The 22524-nt window shown below is 40.0% G+C and overlaps 1 protein-coding gene and 1 pseudogene across 1 annotated transcript in view; one reads left to right on the forward strand and one right to left on the reverse strand.

Moving 5' to 3' along the window:
* FIG4 (FIG4 phosphoinositide 5-phosphatase) overlaps positions 1-22524 on the forward strand; it is a 102058-nt gene that overhangs the window by 22121 nt on the left and 57413 nt on the right. Inside the window, exons 5-12 of the mRNA XM_028510050.2 lie at positions 901-951; positions 6328-6476; positions 9461-9589; positions 12109-12209; positions 13447-13609; positions 14010-14107; positions 19353-19486; positions 20676-20792. Of these exons, the coding sequence (XP_028365851.1) occupies positions 901-951; positions 6328-6476; positions 9461-9589; positions 12109-12209; positions 13447-13609; positions 14010-14107; positions 19353-19486; positions 20676-20792 (942 nt within the window). The remainder of the gene's footprint in view (positions 1-900; positions 952-6327; positions 6477-9460; positions 9590-12108; positions 12210-13446; positions 13610-14009; positions 14108-19352; positions 19487-20675; positions 20793-22524) is intronic.
* On the reverse strand, positions 10335-10459 carry LOC114495720 (annotated as a pseudogene).

The raw sequence follows: 22524 nt of genomic DNA on the forward strand, positions 1-22524 counted from the left end.
AAGTTAAAATATTTGGTAAAATATTAGAAAATAAAATACAGTGCTAGTGAGCATATCATACATGACAAATAGAGGTTATCCCTGTGATGCATGGCTGTATCAACATTAGGAAATTTGCTAGAACAATTTACCATATTAAAATATTGAAGGGAAAAATTTCAATTATCTTAATATTTGTGGAAACTATATTAGACAAATTCAATACCCATTTGTGATTGAAAGTCTTTAAAAGTTGAAATAAATATGAAGAAATGTTAACTCATATTAATCCTGAATGATAGACATGTGCATATTTTTTTTTTAAGATTTTATTAGGGGAAGGGAGGGAGAAGGAGAGGGAAGGAAACATCAATGTGTGGTTGCCTCTCGAGCACCCTGAGCTGGGGCTCTGCAGCCCAGGCACATGCCCTGACTGGGAATCAAACCAGTGACCCTTTGGTTCACAGGCCAGTGCTCAATCCACTGAATTACACCAATCAGGGCAATATGTGGATATATTATTCTGTACTCTTTTTTTTTTCACTTTAAAAACTTTCCAACTTAAAATTAGGGTGATCTACAAACATTTTGGTTGTTTTAGTTATGCTTCACCTTGCCAACCTCAAAGCATTTACAAAGCACTTTTTAAAAACATTGTCTAAGTGGCCCACAGGCGTGAGTGCATGCCTTCCCTTCTGTGGCGTGATCAGCGATGAGGAAGTGGTTGAACTGTAAGGTCAGGGTCTCTGAAGGTGATCAAGAAACTTAGAAATTGCTTCACATGAAATCCTTGATCCAGTTAGTGATTGAATCCCTCAGTTTTAATGAGCATATTTATAGATATAAATGTATATTTGAGTATATGTTAAACTGTAAAAAAAACCCCAATATACTTTGTTGTTGTTGTTTGTTTTTTTTTAGGTATCTACGAATATTTCAAAATGTGGACCTATCCAGCAATTTTTACTTTAGGTAAATTTTAGCTTAATTTTTCTTCTGTCAGCCACTTGGAATTGAACAATTTCACAGTTCAATTTTCAGGTACCAATTTAGCAAAATTAAATGAAAATGAATTCAAGATAGGAAGAACTGTTGTAATACCAATGTACTGTTAATGGCATTGTAAATGAAGAGTTTTCCTGGAGAGGAATGTAGCATTAAGTATATATGAAAATGTATTCTAAGGAAATAAATCAGGAGAGAAATATTAATCTCTATTTGGAGAGACAGTTGTGTTTCTAATTAGTGTAGCCCAAACAGGGCACAGACAACACGGGCCGCTCACATATCGATCATTGAACAACAGCCACCACTGGTGTGACCCGTGCGTGGGCCTAGTAGATACAGAGTCGTTGTGCTGAGTAGAAAATTCTATCAGCTATAATGTCCGAACTACAAAGTAGGACACAAAAAGAGTACACACCAGTAAGGACTTGTGCCACAGTGACTAAACGAGGGCCTAGCGTGTTGTAACTACTGGTGTTCTACACTGACGGGGTAGAACACTGATGGGGTGCTTCGCGTTCTTTTAAACTCATTTTTTAAATGTTAATATAACTAACCATTTATCTGTGAAACAAATAAAAAAAATGTCTACTATGTAGAGTGGACTATGTCTTCATTGATGTAGAACTCTGAAGGAAGTTAACTACTGTAATATAGCAGTACTGTGTAGTGAGGAGCTCCTAAAGACATAATTTTCACTCCCACAAATGTTGAATGTGTACTTCCATTGTGTTTGTTGCAGGCATCTGCTTTTCCACCTTTATTGCTTCCTTTTATGTTTCTAGCATCTGTGAATTATTACTGAAGCTTGGTGGTACTTTAGAAATGGTCTTCTCTTTCCTCATGTTTTCCAACTTTGTCCGCATTCCCATTTTGACTTCTGATCAAGGCATTTCATAAGTAAAACTATGTAGTTAAAATGTTTGTGTCATATAGGTAAGCTTTAGAAAACACTGTGCTACATTTTTAAGATTTAACTAGAATAAAGCAATTGTTTTAAATAGAAAGAATTGATCATGACAAGTAAAAAGAACTTCCTTCCTCCAGCTTCATTGAGATATTATTGACATACAACATGTGTGAGTTTAAAGTATACAGTGTGATGATTTTTACATGTATATATTGCAGAATGTTTACCACAGTAAGGTTAGTTAACACCTCTTACCCCTTATATAATTTTGATTTCGTATGTGTGTGTGGTAACATTTCCGACTACTCTCTTAACAAATTTCAAGTATATAAGTTAGTATTGATAATTATAATTACCTTGCTGTGCATGAGATCCCCAGATCTTACCTTCTAGCTGGGAGTTTGTACCCTTTGACCAACACCTCCCATTCCAGCCTCCCAACCCCCACCTCTGTCAACTACAATTCTACTGTCTGTAAATTCGGCTTTTTTAGATTCCACATGTAAGTGAGGACACACAGCATTTGTCTGTCTCTGTCTGACTTATTTCACTTAGTACAATGCCATCAAGATCCTTTCATGTTGCTACAAAAGGCAAGGATTTCCTTTTTATAGCTGGATAATATTTCATTGTGTGTGCAAGCACCTGTGTGCATCTGTGTGTATCACATTTTCTTTAGGTCCATTTGTTGATGCACTCTTAGGTTGTTGTCACATCTTGGCTATTGCAAATAATCCTGCAATGAACATGGAGGTACAGATGTCTGTTTGAGAAAGTAATTTCAGTTTTCTTTGTTTATATACCCCAAAATGGAATTGCTGGATCGTATGGTAGTTCCACTTTCAATTTTTTAAGGAGCGTCAGTACCGTTTTCCATAGTGTCTATACCAATTTGCCTTCCCACCAATAGTGCAAAGGGTTTCCTTAACATTCTTGCCAACACTTGTTTCTTGTCCTTTTTATAGTAGCCATTCTAATAGGTATGAGGTGATCACTTATCGTGGTTTTAATTTGCATCTCTCTGATGTGATGTTGAACATATTTTCATGATTTTTTTGGCCATTTGTATGTCTTTGTCTATTCAAGTCTGTTCAGATCCTTTGCCCATTTTTAAGTTGGATTGTTTATTTTTTGCTGTTGAGTTTATAAGCTCCTTGTATACTTTGGATCTTAATCCCTTATCATATAGATGGTTTGCAGATACTTTCTCCTATACCATGGTTGCTTTTTTATTTTGCTGACTATTTCTTCTGTGCAGAGCTCTCTAGTTTAATGTAGCCCCACTTATTTATTTTTGCTTTTGTTGATTGTGCTTTTGGTGTTATATCCAAAAAATCTTCACCAGCACCAACGTCAAGAAACTTTTCCCCAATGTTTTCTTCTAGTAGTTTTATAGTTTTGGGTCTTACACTTAAGTCTTTAATCCATTTTGAGTTAACTTTTGTGAGTGGTGTAAATGGGAGTCGAATTTTATTCTTCTGCAGGGGCTCATCCAGTTTTCCCATCACCATTTAGGGAAAGGACTATCCCTTTCCCACTGCATCTTTTTGGTTTCCTTGTCAAATATTAGTTGAATGTATATGAGTAGTTTTATTTCTGGGCTCTCAAATTTGTTTAATTGGTCTATGGGTCTTTTTATGCCGGTATTACACTGTTTGAATGCTATAGCTTTTTAAAATAGCTTTATAGTGAGAGTTTAAAATCATGAAGTGTGATGCCCCCTACTTTGTTCTTCTTTCTTACGATTGCTTTGGCTATTAGGGGTCTTTTGTGGTTCCATATAGATTTTAGAATTGTTTTTTCTACTTCTGTGAAAAAATGTCATTGGAATTTTGATAGGGATTGCACTGAATCTACAAATGTCTTTGAGTAATATGGACATTTAAAAAATATGAATTCTTCTGTTCCATGAACATAGAATATCTTCCTTTTTATTTATGTCCTCAATTTATTTCATTAATGTCTTATAATTTTTTACCATACAGAGCTTTCACCTCCTTGGTTAAATTTATTTCTAAGTATTTTATTTTTTTCCCTGATGTTCTTGTAAATGAGATTTAAAAAACAATAGTTTTTATGTGAGTTAGATGCTAGTAAAATTAATTGCTCTATCATGGTAAAATTGAATTTCATAGATAAAACAAATCAATTTCAACCAGATTACATGAATAAATTAAAGAAGAAATAATAATTGAAATAATATATGTGTCTCCAGACAGAATTGTAACCATCTTAAAATATGACTAAAATAATCTTGAAAAAGAACAACAATGTTGGAGGGTTCATGAGACCTGATATCAAACTATACTACAAGGCTACTGTAATCAAAACAGTCTGATACTAGCATAAGAATAGATACACAGATCAATAAACAGAATAGAGAGCCTAGAAATAAACTCATGCCTTTATGGTCAGTTAACATTTAACAAAGGAGGCAAGGGCATACAATAGGTAAAGATAGTCTATTCAGTAAGTGGTATTGGAAAAATTGGACAGATAGGTGCAAACAAACGAAACTAGACCATCTACCTACACCACACACAAGAATAAACTCAAAATGGAATAAAGACTTAAATGTTGGATTCAAAACTATAAATTCTGAAAGAAAACATAGGCAGTGAAACTTCAGGCATTTCTCATAGCAATATTTTTTTCTGATATATCTCCTCAGGCAAGGGAAACAAAGGAAAAATTAGACAAATGAGACTACATCAAATTAAAAACTTCTGCAAAGCTAAAGAAACCACCAGCAAAATGAAAAGGGAACCCACTGTGTAGGAGAACATGTTTGCTGATGATACATTGGACAAGGTTTTAATCTCTAAAATATATAAAGAACTCATATGACTTAACACCAGAAAGACAAACAATCCAATTAAAAAATGGGCAAAGGACCTGAACAGACACTTTTCCAACGAGGACATACATATAGCCTATAGACATAAGAAATGATGCTCAGTATCACTAGCCATCAGAGAGATGCAAATTAAAACTTCCTCACACCTACCAAAATGACTATCATTAATAAATCAACAGACAAGTGCTGGCGAGGACGTGGAGAAAAGGGAACCCTACTATGCTGTTATTGGGAATGCAGACTGGTGCAACCACTCTGGAAAACAGTATGAAGTTTCCTCACAAAATTAAAATGGAACTACCTTTTGACCCAGTGATTCCACTTCTGGGAATACACATATATCCAAAGAATCCTAAAACACCAATTCAAAAGAATATAAGCACCCCTATGTTCATAGCAGTAGCATTATTTATAGTAGCCAAGATTTGGAAACACCCTAAGTGCCTATCAGTAGATGAGTGGGTAAAAAAGTTGTGGTACATTTACACAATGGAATACTATGCAGCAGTAAAAAAGAAGAAATTGTTACCTTTTATGACAGCATGGATGGAACTGAGGACTATTATGCTAAGTGAAATAAGCCAGGCAATGAAAGACAATTACCATATGATCTCATTTATAACTGAAATCTAAGGAACAAAATAAACTAATGAGCAAATAGCATCAGAGACACAGACTGCCAGCTGTAAGAAGGAGAGGGGAGGTTGGGACTGGTTGGAAAAAAAGACAGGATTAGACAAAGAACATATAGGATGGACCCATGGACATGGACAGTGGTGTGGGGATTGACTAGGGAAAGGGCCTGGGGGAGAGGGGCTACAGGGGAAATTGGGACAACTGTAATAGCATAAACAATTAAAAACTAAAATATGACTAAAACACTTTACAATTTTGTACAAACCTACAGAATTCTAGATCCTTTCTGAAATTCTGTGCTAAAATATATATAGCTAGAGATACTCATAAAAATTATTAATTTTGTGAAATCGTAATTTAAGCGTTTCTTTTGGCTTAAAGACCAAATTTTATTTGCACAGCTTGTTTAGACTGTTATAATTTCTTGGGTGACTGTTACTTCCTAAAACATGTTTCACTGTAATGGCTTATTTTACATTCTTATTTCTGTTTTATTAAAAAGTCAGTGATGGTACCACCATTAATAATTAAGAGAATTACTTTTATTCATGGTTAAACTGCAGTACAGACTATGCACTGTTGCAGTGGATTTTGTTAACATCTATAGACCTCCATTCAGATGCACCTTTACATAAGCCGTGAAGTTAGATTAATTTCAATGTGAAGCAAAAGAGGCACATTACAAATCAATGAGTGTAGGTTGCTCACATTGTATTGTATATTTCTAGTCATGCCAATGCCTAGGTCATGAAATGATTTTTAAGTTTCCAATTACATGTATGGTTTACTATGTTTTATAGTACTTATTTGAATAGCATTGTTTTAGGTAAAGTAACAGGTGCTAATTAATTTCTTTCACAGTTTTTAATAGCATATGGGAGCCAAGACCCCAGTACGTTTTGCTTTTGTAATTCCCATTAAGTTTCAGCTCTGTTCTCAGTTACAGCTATGATCTGTCCCACTCACTTCAGTACAATCTCACTGTTCTGCGAATGCCCCTGGAGATGCTGAAGTCAGAAACGACCCAGACTCGCCAGGAGAGTTTTGACATCTTTGAAGATGAAGGATTAATTACACAGGGTGGAAGTGGTAGGTGGTTTTCAGCATATCTAATGTATGTTAATGTGGCCTCAGTGAGATGGCATCTCATTAAATTCACTCAGGTTCCCCTCAGATACCTCCATCCCTCGCTGCTCTTTGTCCTTGCATGCGGTTGTTTCGGATATATGAGCTTGACCAATTAATTTTCATAGAGATCATTAATTACTAAGCCATTTTATTTGTGGGCTAGCCAGAAAATTGTATGCTGACATTTTGTAGCAAGTTTTCGTGTACTTTTTGTAGAATACATTCAGGTATACAGTTTGGTGAACTCAGAATAAAGAATTTTGTTTTTAAGTGTTGGAAAATACATGCTACCATGTTATTTTCTTTCATAGTTACCTGTTTAATATGGGCTGAATTTTAGAAAATAATTACCATGGGCTGTCCAGACATTGACATCAAAGTTCCTAATCCTCATAAAAACTGCTCAGTTGGTGTATGCACTAAAAACTAAGTAGGAGACTGAGGCCCGAGGTTGAGGCCACATGACCAGTGTCCAGAGGAACCAGTACAGCAGGTCAGAGGCTATTCTTACTTTGGTCCCAGCTGACCTGCTGGCCCCTCATAGGCCTTGCTGCTGTCAGGACCAGTGTAGGATCACTGCAGGACCCTTGTGTGACTATTCTAGGATAACTCTGGAGATCCTGGACTGACCAGTCACACAACAGAATTGGTATTTTTACCCCTAGATTTTGGGGTTGGTCTAGAACTCTAAAACCAGAGGCATTGCTAAAGCAAATGTTGTGAAGAAGTTGCTTCAAACTTAAAGCTAAGGTAGTTCAGCTGAATTGGAGTTACTGTGGAAACAAAGTAAGTCAATAGTGTCTTGCTCTATGCAGCCTAAATAATAGTGAAGGTGTGGGTGCAGAAGATAGAATGTAATGTCAAGTTCCAAAAAGCTTGTCCTTGCAGGACCCTCAAGAAGAGGCTGTGCCCTGTTAGCATTTTGTCAAAGGTTCTGGTCCACTCTGAGAAGACTTAGGCTGTTACTGATACCGAATACCATTTCTGTCATTGCCCTTAGCTCTTGTTAGTTTATTGGATGGACTACCACTTCAGCCAAGATCAAACCCAGTGCACGCTCTCTACGCCAGATCATCCAGATCACACAAATTTGCCCTGATTCAGATATGTGAATTGTAACCTATGCTATTAGACACAGGTGGAGATTAAGGTAATGTGTGCCTGAATATTTGTGCATCATTTCTTCTAAATATCTCCCTTAGTAATAGAAAAGCTTAAAGAAGTACTAAATTAGCGCTACATGTCATCCCAAATAAATATTTGAATATCTGTTTTGGGATCTGAACTAAAACTTATAATGCCACATAATTTTTTACTATCTCTAGAGCAGTTCCACTTGGTAGATATGAATAACAGTATATATTAGGTTTTATAGCTGTTATAACAAATTACCACAAACTTAATGGCTTACAACTACACAAAGTTATGATCTTATGGAAGTCAAAAGTTCAAAATAGTTCTCAGCGGACTGAAATTTGGTTGTCAGCAGGGCCGCATTCCCTTCTTGAAAATTTAGGGGAAAGTTCCTTTTCTTGTTCTCTCCATCTTCCAGAGGCATCTGCATTTCCTCCCACCATCAAAGCCAGCAGTGGGCAGCCAGGATTGTTTCATCTTACATGGCTATGGCACTCCTGATTTCCTTCTTATTTATAAGGATCTGATTGCATTGGACCTAACTGGATAATCCAGAATAATCTCCCCATCTCAAGGTCATCTGATTAGCATCCCAGTTCCATCTGTAGTAACTCTAATTCCTACTTGCCATGTAATGTGATATGTTCACAGGTTCTGGTGATTAGGACACAGACACGGTGGCGGTGGGGCGGGGGCGGGCATCATTATTTTCCTACCACATAGAGGGAAACTGACAGGAAACAGAGAGTGTGGGTAGAAGGTGTGTGGGTAGGCAGAAAAGGAAAACAATACATTTTTTAAAAGTCTCTGCTGTCTCAATTAGTTACTTTGCCTGTATTATTTAATCCGAACAATATCTCTGAGATGAGCAGTAGTAGTATCATCATTTTACAGTTTGGCAAATTGAGGCTCAGAGATGTTAAATAACTTACCAAGGGTCACAGAGCTGGTAAGTGACAAAGACAGGACTCTAACCCATAGCTATACTGTATATGCTCTGTGTAATGCATTGAAAAGTCAGAGAATATTTAGTTTTTATAAACCAAAACAACTGTATTTGTCATAGTGTATAAACATTCTTGGCACGTTATGTTTTAAGAAAGAAGATAGTACTGATTGCCTGCTATCCAGAACTGTTGCAGTCTTTTAAACCATTATCTTATAAATATACTTTTGTACTTCATATAACTTTTGTAAAACTCTGACGTTCAATAGACATGTCCAGATATGATGAAGTTGTTTTGATGAAATTAATTTCTTCATATAGAAACAGCCTGAAATAATTACTGCCACTGTGGAAGTGTCACTAAGGTGCCAGTTTTGTTCTAAGCATTTTGTATGCATTGTCAACTTAGCCCCTCTTTCCAACAACCCCATGGCCCAGGTCCAGGTGAGGAAATGGGAGCACTGAGCTAGCCAGGGCGCTCGTGGTCACGTCTGCCGCCCTGCTGATGAGAGGTGGAGTCCGAGTTTGGACCCTGGCACTCCACCCCGGAGCAGTGCTCCCCAACGCTGCCCTATGCCGCCTCTCAGCCTCGCTCCTGTGTTTGTACTTGCTCCCTTAAGTGCCCCGTCACTTCCTTTTCTCTTAGGTTGAAACTCGCACAAATCAGAAAATGTGTTTCTTCTTTGACCTGGCGCAGTGCCGGCACAGCGTTCCGGTGGGTGAGATGAGTGATACCTCCTGAAAATGGCAATGCGGTTCATCAGGCGTCTTACTCTGAAGTTGAAAACAGAAGTTTAAGGTCTCAAAAACGAGTTGAATGTCAACCAATTGCCGAATCTTTCTGACAGCAGCTTTCATCTTTCAGGTGTCTTTGGGATCTGCAGTGAGCCTTATATGAAGTATGTGTGGAATGGTGAACTTCTGGATGTAATTAAGAATGCTGTGCATCGTGACTGGCTGTTGTATATCATTCACGGGTTCTGCGGGCAGTCAAGTATCCTTTTTAAAAACAATGAACATACACATTATTAAACTTATGCTGTGCCAATTTGTAGAAAGCTGTCTATGAATTATAAGGTTATAATTATGCTATGTACCCAACAGGAAAATTTACCCATGATGCCATGTAGTAAAACTGCAAAGAGGAATACAAATCACTTGAACAGATCTGTTATGTACAGAGAAAGATAAAAAACAAGGAAGAAAATAGCTTGTGCATCGTAAGTTATATAGGTGATAAGTATCATTTTTACCTGCTAAAGGGAGCAGAGTCTCTGACAGGTGAGGGGTGGTGGGGAGGGCTCATAGGAAGAGTTGAACTTGGCCTGGGGCCTAACGGAAGTCAGGCCTGGGCAGTGAGCAGGCAATGAGGTCATGGGTTGGGGAACACCGTGAGTGAAGAGGTGCAGAAGTTCATGTCTGTGTTTTTGGGGCTTGTGGTGTTCAAAGCCCCTGGGAGGTACAGTCTAGTGGGAAGGAGCTTGACAGGGAGGGGTCAGATTGCCAGTCACCAGGTTGCTTTGGTGGTCAGACTACGGACTTGGAGTTTGGTGCTAAAACTTTCAAAAGTGTTTTTTTCAAGAAGGTGATGTACACATCAGTACTTAGGAAGCTTGGAGCTGACAGCCCTTTTCAAGCTAGAGTAGATAAAAGGAGACAGGAACAAGGGACGTGAGCTAGGGAAAAATCACGGTGGTTCAGGCATGGTGTAATGGAGGCCAGGACTGGAAAGGCATACGATGGATTAAATAGAAGCAGGCTGGGTTAAACAGTGAGTTAAATTTTACAAATCCTTTTCCCCCTTCATTTAAACTGATAAGAACAGGCATTACACTTGATCTTAGCCAAAAGGCCGAGAAGTGATTCCCCCTCATTTAATTGCTGGCTGTGTTGAAACCTTTCAGGAAAGTGCTATTCTAAGGTTTATAAAGGCACTGTGCATATTTTCTAGAAGTGGTATTTAGGTTTTTCTGTCCCTTTTTGACTCGTAAAGGGGTGTCCAACCCACGGCCTGCAGGCCATGTGCGGCCCAGGATGGCTATGAATGTGGCCCAACACAAAATCGTAAATTTACTTAAAACATTATGAGATTTTTTTTGTGATTACGTGAAACATTATGAGATTTTTTTTGTGATTACGTGTCACAGTGTATTTAATGTGTGGCCCAGACAACTCTTCTTCCTCCAGTGTGGACCAGAAATGCCAAAGGTTGGACATCCCTGATAGGGCATTTGTGCAGTTGACATTTGTCCTTGTGTCTTAGATTTCTTTTTAAAGATGTATCATGAAACTTTAAATGAATGGTTGTTTTGAGATCAGTAAGTGGGTGAATGTTATTAACCAATATTATGTTTTCATGCACCAGAGCATTTTAGAGGAGTGGAATCGAGGGGTTCAGCTGGAGAGGGAAGACCAGTGCTGCCTTCTTTGTGGCAACTGAGGGAGAGGAGAGGCCAGATAAAGACACAGGAATTTCGAAATGAGGATGAGTGACATTTTATGTGCTATACTTGAAAATCAGGCTTATTACTTTATCATCATTTTCAACCAGTGAGTGGTATTATCTGCTTGATTATTCACCGAATGATGAGATTTGGCCCTGAATTACTTTGTTTCCATAAGAAAATCTGTCTGGGAAGAACACAAGGTTTTCATCGCCAAGGACACCAAAAAGAAAAGACCACTCTAAAGTGTTTTGTGTTGCCAAGAGAACTCAGGGCCTACTTATATTAAGCACAATAAATGTTTGCTTTTTTACGGTAGCAGCTGCCACCATAGATTATAATTTTAAAGCTCATTAGTTTAAATGATGACACTAGTCTCCTAGTTATCAAGTATTTAATGAATTCTGGATATCTGTATGATGATAAAAGTAATTACTATTTATTAAACATTTACTACAGGCCAGACACTATTATGCACATTAACTGATCTGTTCTTTCCACCCTAATAAAATGAGTTACTTTATTAGTACTGACACCCTTCTACAGAAAATAAAACTGAGGCTTAGCAAGTTTTACGAGGTGACATAACAATGAGCTGTATGTTGGCTAAACAGTTCACAGTGTTCAGCTTTTGCAGTTAGGTGACAATTTGGATTGCTGTTTTACTCACTCCATTCTCTCAGTTTTATATACTGCTTCATAGTTTAACAGCCTGTTAGGTGACAGGTGTATGATCTCTGCAGACTAAGGAAGGATTAGTTGCACCTGTTTACGTCCTTTAGCTGGCTGTAAGGACAGACCAGGTCTTCCCTTGGCCAGTATCCCTATACCTGGTTACCCTTCCTCTGAAAGTCTTAGAAACCACTCCCTGGGGAGGTCTCTCTCACCCTAAATATCTGCACAATTTGGAAGAACAGTTGGACCCAATGCTGTTCATTCTTGGGTGGAACTTTTGGTCTTCTTTAACCCACTGGACAAGATGTATTTAAATGTGTATTTTAGATGTAATGATGCTCTTGGTTTGGTGTGATGTTCATGAATGCTGAACAGCTTTAACTTGACCTCTAAGAGCTGTTGATCTATGGACGACCAGTGTATGTCACTCTAATAGCCAGAAGATCCAGCAAGTTTGCAGGGACCCGTTTCCTCAAGAGAGGAGCAAACTGTGAGGTAAGATGGGAAACACAACAGCGGTGCTGGCCTTTTAACCTTTTCTATCAGCTTTGGTGACAGATGAAGCAGAGGAGGTTTTTAGAAAGTGCAGCATCTTAGTTTGGGACATTAGGAAGGGAATGGTCCTCCGGAGTATCTGAAATTTATGAGAAATAGGACTAATATACAGCTGTTCTGAAATATCAGCTATCTTAGAGCAAGTTCTGCAGTGCCTTGGGGAGTTATGAAATCTCTAATGTTTTGGAGGATGAGCCATTTCTGTAATATATGAAAAAACGCAGAACACATTTAGTGTAGAGACTGAAATAGCAAAGCACCTCCAGCCAAGGAATAAATGGAGGGGAGCGCGTGTTGGAAATGCACCCTTGAGAAGAAGAGTAAGGACAGCAGGGCAAGGTAGCCTCTTCATCCTCTTCCCTCTGCTTTAGTTTGGCTCAAGGCAGGCTTCTCATTCTGTTCACTACCAGAATAACAACAACAAAAATTTATCTATCATGCCATTGGCCATGGAACCCCCATGGAGTGCTCAGTCCCTATTTGTAATAGACAATGTGAGTCTTAAGCAGATATGTGACCAAGTGGACCAATTGAGATGTTTTGATCCTGGCCTAAAATAGCAACATTGTTCTTAAAATTATATCAACAGTGAAAATAGTTGTAACTGGTGGTTTAAAAGAATCAGCATTTTATAGCTATATTATTTAGTTTTAAATATTCAAAGGGTAACCCAACAGACCTGTTATTAATGCCTCTAAAATTATTTTTGTCATATCCTTACATACTTTTATAGATAAAGCCACCTCAAGACCCCCCTTTTTTTCTTCTATCCATCAGACATTATGTGAATCTCACTCTTTTCCTTTCATTTGTCCTTGATCTTCAGAGTTGAATTTTTGTATTCCGCTGGTCTTCCTAACCTCCCATATAATTCCATGCAATTTTTTTTCTATCCTCTCCCTTTCTGCCATTTGTTTGTATCACTCACAATGTTCTCTACGATTTGTGTTATTGGCTATTTCCTTGAATTTTTCCTAGTCTATTCGCTGCTATTTTTAATTGCCTTCCTATTGCATTTTAATTGATTTTCCTTTTCTGATGTACACAATATTGATCAACATTTACCTCTTTCAAAACTTTCTAAGAATAGGAATTATAATGTAATTGTATACTTGCAATTTTTTTCATTAAAACATTCTAAGAACATAAAATATCTTTAAATGTACCTTTCTTTCAGGGTGATGTTGCCAATGAAGTGGAAACTGAACAGATACTCTGCGATGCTTCTGTGATGTCTTTTACTGCGGGAAGTTATTCCTCTTACGTACAAGTCAGAGGATCAGTTCCTTTATACTGGTCTCAGGACATTTCGACTATGATGCCTAAACCACCTATTACATGTACGTGGAACAGCCTTTTTAATAGCACTTCTTCATCTACAGTTAGAGACAATTGACTTTGTCACAGAAATCTCACGAATGCTTATGTTTAGACAAACTTTTAGTACTGGAAAGAAGATAATTTTATTATTTTTTTGCAATGACTTTATAGTTTTCTTTAATTTTGGCTGCTAGTATATTATTTATATTTTACTTCAGAAATGTAAAAATGTTCAAATTCAAAAAATACACGACAAATTAGTGTCTTGATGAGCTCAAGAGGAACTTGGGAAGTGGGACTACTGGGTTAGTTGAATTGCATGTTTTCTATAAACATGAAGTAACAAAACAAAGCCCTATACTTTTATTCTTGCTTTGTAGTTTCCAGTCTGGTGTGTATTCATGATTTTTTCCTCCTCAGTGGATCAGGCAGACCCATTTGCACATGTGGCGGCCCTTCACTTTGACCAGATGCTCCAGAGGTTTGGCTCCCCCATCATCATCTTGAATTTGGTGAAGGTAGGATGTGCTCACCTTTCTGCTGGTGTGACAGTCAGTCACACCGGACAACCTCTTCCTCAGCACAGAGGGGTTTAACAAGCTTGCTGTACCTTGCCCCGGAGGAGAGACTTGCCAGCGTAGCCTGCTCTGATGGCCCCCTGTGGCTGAGCCGTCCGAGCGCTGTCCTTCGACTTCAGATAGCATGTGCCCTCTTCCCTGCGTACCCAGGAGAATCGGCGATGAGTTTCCAGGGGAGAAGTGTGACGCAGTGTGTCAGTCTCCTGACTCCCTTGGGTGACCTAGATATGGGTGAAATTCTGCTGTAGTTTCCAGGACATCTTGGAGAAGGAAGCATGGAGACCAAACAGCCACAGCCAGGCCTTGATGCAGCCAGTTCCCTTGACAATCCAGAAGCTCTCCTGGGCAAGTTAACGCACAGTCAGAGGACCTAAGGGCTAGATTCAGAAGGTGGAGGGCTGTTGTGGCTCATGAGTCAGGTGGACAAAGGGGTGTCATGGCCTCGTAGTTCTGTGCTTCTCTGTCAGAGTACACTGTCTAGTCACCGCATCTCGTGTGTCAGCAGGCTCACAGGTCAGAGACCTAGGATGGAGGACAGGGAGACAATACATTGTTTCTATTCATGGCAGCCAAGTGAGTTGAAAGAATCTCAGTCTGCAGCCTAGAGAGCATGGAAAACGAGGGCTGTGTTGTTTTGGGAGTGGCTGGCAGCCTAGTAGTGTCTGAGGTTATTCTGAGAAGTTGGTTAATAAATTTAACTCAATTCAATCAAAACCCCAAAAATCCTGTGTTCATTTAGTCTGTTGATTAACAAGTATTTTTGAAGGTTGTCTTTGTGCCAACACAATCACAGAAATGGTCCCTGCCCTCACGGAGCTAATGGTCTAAAGGAGGAGACTGTGAAGTAGTGCAGGGTGAGTGGGGCTGTGAGAGCCTACAGTGTCCCCTGGGAAAGTGGTAAGTCAGTGCCACCGAAGGAAGAGGCACTAACTAGTCCAAAAAGCTGGAGAGTAGTATTCGCCCCAGAAGAGTCGGCACCGAGGCCCTGAAACGGGAGGGGAGGTGGTGTGCTGGAGGAAGGAAAGGCCTGTGTGGCTGCGGCCCAGGGAGTGAGGGCAGGAGAGCCTGCTGTGAGACGAGGCTGAAGCGAGGGCAATCTGGTCTGGATCCGGAGAGTAATGGGAAACCCTCCAAGGGTTTGCATGGTTGAGAGGATCATGCTTAGATTTATGTTTTGAAAACATTGTCCTGACTTTTACGTAGAGAACAAATGGATCGGTACGACGTTACAGCCAATGCTGGAGGACTACGTAGGAGGCTGTTATAATTATCTAGTAAAGGGGTGACTCTGGCTGGTCCCACGGTGGTGTGGTAGAGAGGCGGAGAAGTGGATGGAGGTAGACTCGGCGAAGGGCAGGACTTACGATGAGGGAGAGGGAGATGTCAGGCTTGGCTCTTAGGATCTTGGTGTAGTCAGGTGGATGGATGGTCGTGCCATCCATTCGCTGACACAGGAAACACCCAGTCTGCGGGGGAGGATGCGGAGCGTGGTTTAGACATGCTGAGGTTTATGTGTGTCTGCGTCCTCTAAAAGGAGATGGCACATAGGTGGTCAGCTTGTGAGCTGGAAGCTCAGAGGAGAGGGCTGGGCCGAGATGTGACTGTTAAAGGTGGGGGTGAGGGTGGGATGCCCCTACGGAGCTTACAGCGAGAGAAGAGGAAAGAGCCTTCAGTCCAGCCTTGAGGACCTATGCTCTTACTGTCCAGTGAGAGTGGTCTGTGTCCGAAAGGAGGCAGAGGAAACCCGGACAGAAGTAGGAGGGAAACCAATGTGTTCTGTATTACGAAAACCAAGAGAAAATGTGTTTCATGATGAAGGAAGTAGGTGGGAAATGTGGGTGGGTCAAGTAAGATGGAAAGGGAAGAAATACTCACTGGCGTAGGCAACACCGAGGGCACCGGCTGAAGCAGCTGAGGTGTGGGGTGAAAGTGGGCAGCATGGCAGTGAGTACCTGGTGAAACACGAAGAGGAGTGGGTGTTTTTATCACTTTTTGAGAAGAGATCAGGCCCTGGCTGGTGTGGCTCAGCTGCTTGGAGTGTCATCCTGTGGCTGAAAGGTCGTAGGTTCAGTCCCTGCCCCGGGCATGTATGGAGGCAGCTCGTCGGTGTTTCTCTCTTTCCTTTCCTCCCGCCCTTCCTCTCCCTCCAGGAGCGATGAAAAAATGTCCTCAGAGGTGAGGGTGAAAGAGAGAGAGACAGAGCGAGACCGTGATGATGTGTTTAAAAGACCGTGGGAAGGACCCATTTGGGATCCCTGAGGAGAGGCACAAAGCACAGGAGAGAAAAGGGATGACCAGCAGCATCACGTACTTAGGAAAGAGGAAAGGGAGAAATGCGGACCTCGGAGGGAGGAATCGTGTTATCAGGATCACAGAGAATAGTTAAGGGTGTGGGGCTGTGTGTGTGTGTGTGTGTGTGTGTGTGTGTGTTAAACCAGGGGTTTGGAGGAAGATGGCCTGGAGGTGGCCAGGCTATGGGGAGGAAGGTGGTGAGGAGGGGAGGCCTTGGGCAGTGAGGCAGTCAGCTTCATTTCTTCCCCTGCTGCTCTTTGGTGTATGTAATTATTGCATCCTACCAGGGATTGACTTGGTAAAATAAATTGTTCAGATATTAAAGACATCATTTTCTAGACTTTTGTTCACATTAATTCAGAAATTTCATTTTCACCTCTCTCTCCCTGTCCATTCAGAATAATCTAAGGCAGTAGCTGAATAAACTATAATCTCAGCCTAGTGTTATTGAACAGTAGCTGTAATATACATTATTTAAAAATTAAAGCAGGACAGCTCTAGTAACAAAGAGTGTCGTAAACACTTTTCTAGTAAATGTATAGGTAAAGTATTATTAGAATATGAACATTGACCTAAATTGTAGATATTCTTCATGGTTTACGGAGTTCTGATAGCTATAGTTAAATGGAGATTCGGTCTTTGACATTTAAAATAATTCTCCATTAAATATACAGATTCAAGAAATAATATCTGATATATGTGATTTTGTAAAGTTTTTTTTGCCCAGATTTCTCAAAAGTACATTTTAAAAAATATTTAAAGGCCAGTCTATTGTTCTGTTGTCATAAAAATCCTGGCAATAACTAGAGATTAACTAAAAATAGAGTGGAGATTGAGTGGCTGTATGTGGAACAGAAAGAAAATTTTTGTTGTTTTTGTCATTGGTTATTTTATTCATAGGATAAAAGAGGATGTTTATTCAGTTCCCTTGGAAGACATCCTTATTAACTGAGGTGGAGGAGTCAAGGAGTGTGTGTGTGTGGAATGGTACTCAGGGATATTCGCTCTTTATCCGCCTCCACGTCAAGTTACTGAAGTGAAATACTTTTCTTGGTTTCTTTCCTCTTTAACCCTGTGTCGTGAACGCTCCGCCCCCAACCCCCACACCTCGGCTGCAGAAGTCTGAGGCATGGGTTGACAGACATTTACCATCTGTTCCTAGCCTTCAGTGCTGCTACTGGGGGTCAGAGAAAATCCACCTGGATGAAGCATAACTGTACATCAGAGATTTCTAACCTGGGGCCACGGATGGCCGTTAGAGGGGGGTCTCTGAACCCTTTGAAATGGTACACAGAACCACTAGCATATGTGAAGTTTTCATTTGGTCATTACAGAGGTCTGGGGCCCTAAGAAGGTTGACTGACCAGTCCACTAACATTAATTCCCAGTGGACAGACAATGCTTAAAGCAAATTCTTTGTTTAGAGATGATCAAAGGTTTGATTAAATAATCTTTTCTCTCCATCTCATAAAATGTCAGATTTTAAAATTTTTTTAGAGAGAGTTGGGAATGGAGGGAGAAACAGATGGAGAGAAACATGATGGGTTGCTCTTGGACATGCCCCCTCCAGAGGCCAAGCCCACAGCCTAGGCGTGCACCCCAACAGAGAGTCAAACTGGCGACCTTTCCCTTTGTGGGATGATGTGCAACCACATGGGTCAGGGCTAAAATGTCAGATTTGATACAAGAATTACAAAAAGTTTTGGTTTCCCTAGCTGATTTAAAATGCTCTTAAGAAAAATTCCAGATATAAAATTTAATTTTCTCAGATGTAAAAATAAGCTAAATCTATGTTTAGTCTAAACTGATATACCATTGTTTTAATCAACTATTTCCTCATTTGACTTATTTTACTGTATGAAAGGGACACCCTTTTCCATCTCCACAGCAGTTATCTAACTAGGTTCATGTTGCTGAGAAGTAATCGCCACGAGGGAGGACAGCGTAGGCTTGTTTCGGTGCCTGTGGTAGTGTTTCGGTGCCTCGGTGGCCCCGTCAGCGTCACTGCTGCCAAATTAACTGTTCGTGTCTGTCTGTTTGTTTCTAAGTGAAGACCTATCCAGAGAACAATACAAATAGTTCAGTTTGATTAATACTGACCATGTTCCAGATGTTCATTATCATGTTTTATCTCCTTCAAACCTCACGTGAATGCTGGCACGGAGATGTGCTGGTTACCCCATTTTATAGATGAAAAAGTGGAGGCCTGGGAAAGCTGAGAACCTTGCCCTAGGCCACGTTTCTAGTAAGGGGCGGAGCCAGCTCTCCAACCACAGAGCTGCACAGCAGTGCACTAGCCCCTCCTGGGTGGGTGGCAGTGAAATATCTGAGGAGGTACCTTCGGCAGGAGGCGGAAAGTAACAGTTAGTGTCACGAACGCCTCTCAGCTTCATTTCATCTAACCACAGTGTAAAAAGGAAAAACGTACCTGCCTTGGCTGCCTCACCAGGTATTTTGTGAGTCAAATTTAAAAACATGTATAGGCTGTGAAAGCGCTCTCTGAATGCCATTGTGGGGGTCATCCATCCAGACCCAGTTGATTTGTGTGGTCCTTAGATGGCTGGAGTTCCAGAGTTCCTTCTTCTGGTCCTTGGGGACTCTCTCCTGCAACACTAGGGTGTGGAGGGTGAGCTGGGCTTCTTGGGGCTGCAGGATGTTACTAGGAAGAAATCTGATCTCCTGGAGTCTTTACAGCTCATTATCTGTTGACTTAAATTCAATGAAGTGTTTATTTCTTTGCATTTATATTACTTTAATTTTCATAGGTAGGTTTCATTTCAGTACATTTAAGATGGACTTTCTGTCTTATCTTGGCTGAAAAGTAAAAACGTTAAAAGTCTGTTCCTCTGATTTAAAGTAATTAGAACACTGAAAATGTTTGATTTTGATAAAGGAACGAGAGAAAAGAAAGCATGAGAGAATTCTGAGTGAAGAACTTGTAGCTGCGGTGACGTACCTCAACCAGTTTCTGCCCCCTGAGCACACTATCATTTACATTCCATGGGACATGGCCAAGTACACGAAAAGGTGAGTATGTGTTAATATGTCTGGTTGTGATGTGTTCCTGTTGTTGCGATGTAAAATAGCAGGAAGCTGATCTCTAGGTAAAGTAAGTTACTCTTCTAATTTCTTTCATGAACCTGCCGAGGGGCTGTTGAGTGCTTAAATTAATAGACCAACTCTTTTTTTGCCCACTTTTTATGCCACTTGCAAGTTCTCTTTGAAGTAGCCAGTCATTTCAGAACATCTCTACTCTACTCCTTTTCCTTAAAGGCCTTCATTCCATTTTCTGTTCTCCCCACCTGTTTGGTCACCTTCTCTCATACCTCTTTCAGGTGATCTCCCTTGTGGATGAACCTGCAGTAACTCCCGAGTGTTTTCGGTAAATCCAGACTCCTAGATGTAATGTTAAAGCCCCATTGCCTGGCTTGTTCCGAAATGCAGTAACTTTTTTATCCCCAGATCTGTCCTTTTCCTGAAAAACTAGACTTCATGTTCAGTCCCCAGTGTGGCAACCGAGTCCATTCTTCATCCCTGGTCTTTACCCCCTCTCTTCCTCCACTTCTCCCAAGCGTGCTTCCCCCCCACCCCCTTTTACTTGTCACAATCTGATTCAGAAATCTCCAAGGAACTTTCTTTCATTCACGTTGCATTGTCTTTTTACTCATGTACTAGGCATCATGCAAACAGTAGGTTTATTTTGAGGTCTTTTTAAAAATGTTACTGTATTGTTTTGCATTAAACTCATTATACCTTTTTCGAAATCATTTTATGTAATAAGACACACACGCACGCACACATGCGCACACACACACACACACACACACACAGTGTTTTCTTCACCTGCCACCTGTACTACGCATTGTGCTCTCTTCACAGTCATTTTACGAATGCGTATCGACTTGACTTGACTCTTGAGGGGTGAAAGGCTTTGGAAAAAGCTCTTGCAGGCACGTAATGTGCCAAGAGTAAGGCCTGCCAATAGTTGATATTAAATTACAGGCCCTTAATGTCTCTTTGCACCAAATCTTGTTACTTACTGAGTATAAACTATATTCTAGAAATTGCTACTGTGTCCCTATTGAGTATATACCAGAGGTTTCTAAAATTAAATCCCTGAATATAATTTCTGTAGACTTTATTTGCTTTAGATATAGGGATAAATAAGTATTAAAACTTGGGTTCTCACTTTTCTCACTCCTCTTCCCCTCCTCAGCAAACTGTGTAACGTTCTTGATCGACTGAATGTGATTGCAGAAAGTGTGGTGAAGAAAACAGGTTTCTTTGTAAACCGTCCCGATTCTTACTGTAGCATTTTGCGGCCAGATGAAAAGTATGTATGTATGAGGCTGACAGTGACCAGAGGGGAGAGGGGAGGGAATTTCAGGGGAAAAGGGGAAGGGTTTGCAGGAACAAGTATAAAGGACACATGGACAAAAACAAGGCGGGGTGGAAATAGGAAGGAGGTGGGGAGGGCTGCGGGGGTGGGCTGGGATGGGAGTAAAGACAGAAAACTGTACTTGAACAGCAATTAAAATAAAAAAAATAAAATATATAAAATAAGGCGTTAGACTAAAAAAAAGAAAAGAAAATATATATGATGTTTAAAACTTAAAGAATTTTGGTCTATGGATAAAGTTATTCTAAATATGAGCAGAATACTCATCTTAACTTGGAAGATGGATGGATTTATTCCTTTGGGGAGACAAAGCTGCACTTAATGAACATTCACTGTGGGCATCAGATTTCCTCAAGTGGTTATGTAAGGTCTGCCTGGAAAAGGTCCAGCCATTGTTAATATAATGAAAACAGTTTGCACAACATCAGTATAACTTCACAGCCCAAAAGAGAGGACTGGAATGTAAATGTGTGAATAATGACGACTTCACTGTACCTGTCAGTGGGGGCGGTAGACACTGTTGAGTGAGCATGTGTACTGTGCAGCCATTGCATTCACAATGACTGAGTGAGTAGAGCAATGAGTCTGCGTCAGATTTTGCAATAAGCTTGAACACTCCCCCATGGAAACTGTCTGGATGACTTTAGAAGGCCGCAGCTATGGGCAGCTGGGGATTGGCAGCTTCATCACGACAGTGTGCCCACCTATGCATTACATCTCATGCAGAGTTTTTGGTGAAACATCAAATCACCCTGGTGACTGAGTCCCACTATAGCCCAGCTTTGGTGCCCTGTGACTTAGGGCTTTTCTCCAAACTAAAATGACCTTTGAAAGGGAAGAGATTTCAGAATGTAGGTGAGATTCAAAAAAATATGTCAGCTGATGGCGATTGGGAGAACTGTGTGAGGTCCCAAGGTGTCTACTTTGAAGGAGACTGAGGCGTCATTGTCCTATGTACAATGTTTCTTGTATCTTCTTCAATAAATGTCCCTGTTTTTCATATTACATGGCTGGATACCTTCTGACAGACCTTGTATACCGTGGGATGGAAGCCATGGAATTTTTATATATTGCTTCATGGAATTAACATTACATAAAATATTTCTGTAAAGTAAAATTTTCTGCAATGAATTCTATTTTTCAGTATTAAATAGGAGCAAGAAAATTTTTCTCTTATAGACCAAATACTAACATTTTAATAAAAATAACATTTATCGTCATACTATAGTTAGTTATTTGCTCACAAATCTTTCTGCATTACCATTGTATATGGAAATATTTTGTGAACTTCTTCAGATCAAAGATCCATGTTTTATTTACTTTTTAAGACACCAATATTATAAATTTTGAACACTTTATTTTCAGTTAACAAAGTTAATTATAATGGTAAAAATGAAGAAAAACAACTGACTAATCGTGTGTATGTCTTTAGAGGTGATCCTTCTTTGTAGTTTGAATTTTACGGCACCTGTCACGGGGAGTTTCTAAGGCCACTACTAGACACAGTGATCACCGGGAGAACTCAGAGGACACAGCATATTATACTCATGGCTGTGATTTTTTATAGTCAGAGGATACAGAACAAAATCAGCAAAGTACAAAGGTACCTGGGCAAAGCCTAGAGGAAGTCAGACGCAGCGCCCAGAATCCTCTCCTAGTGGAGTCG

This window comes from Phyllostomus discolor, chromosome 4, assembly GCF_004126475.2.
Source record: "Phyllostomus discolor isolate MPI-MPIP mPhyDis1 chromosome 4, mPhyDis1.pri.v3, whole genome shotgun sequence".
NCBI lineage: Eukaryota > Metazoa > Chordata > Mammalia > Chiroptera > Phyllostomidae > Phyllostomus > Phyllostomus discolor.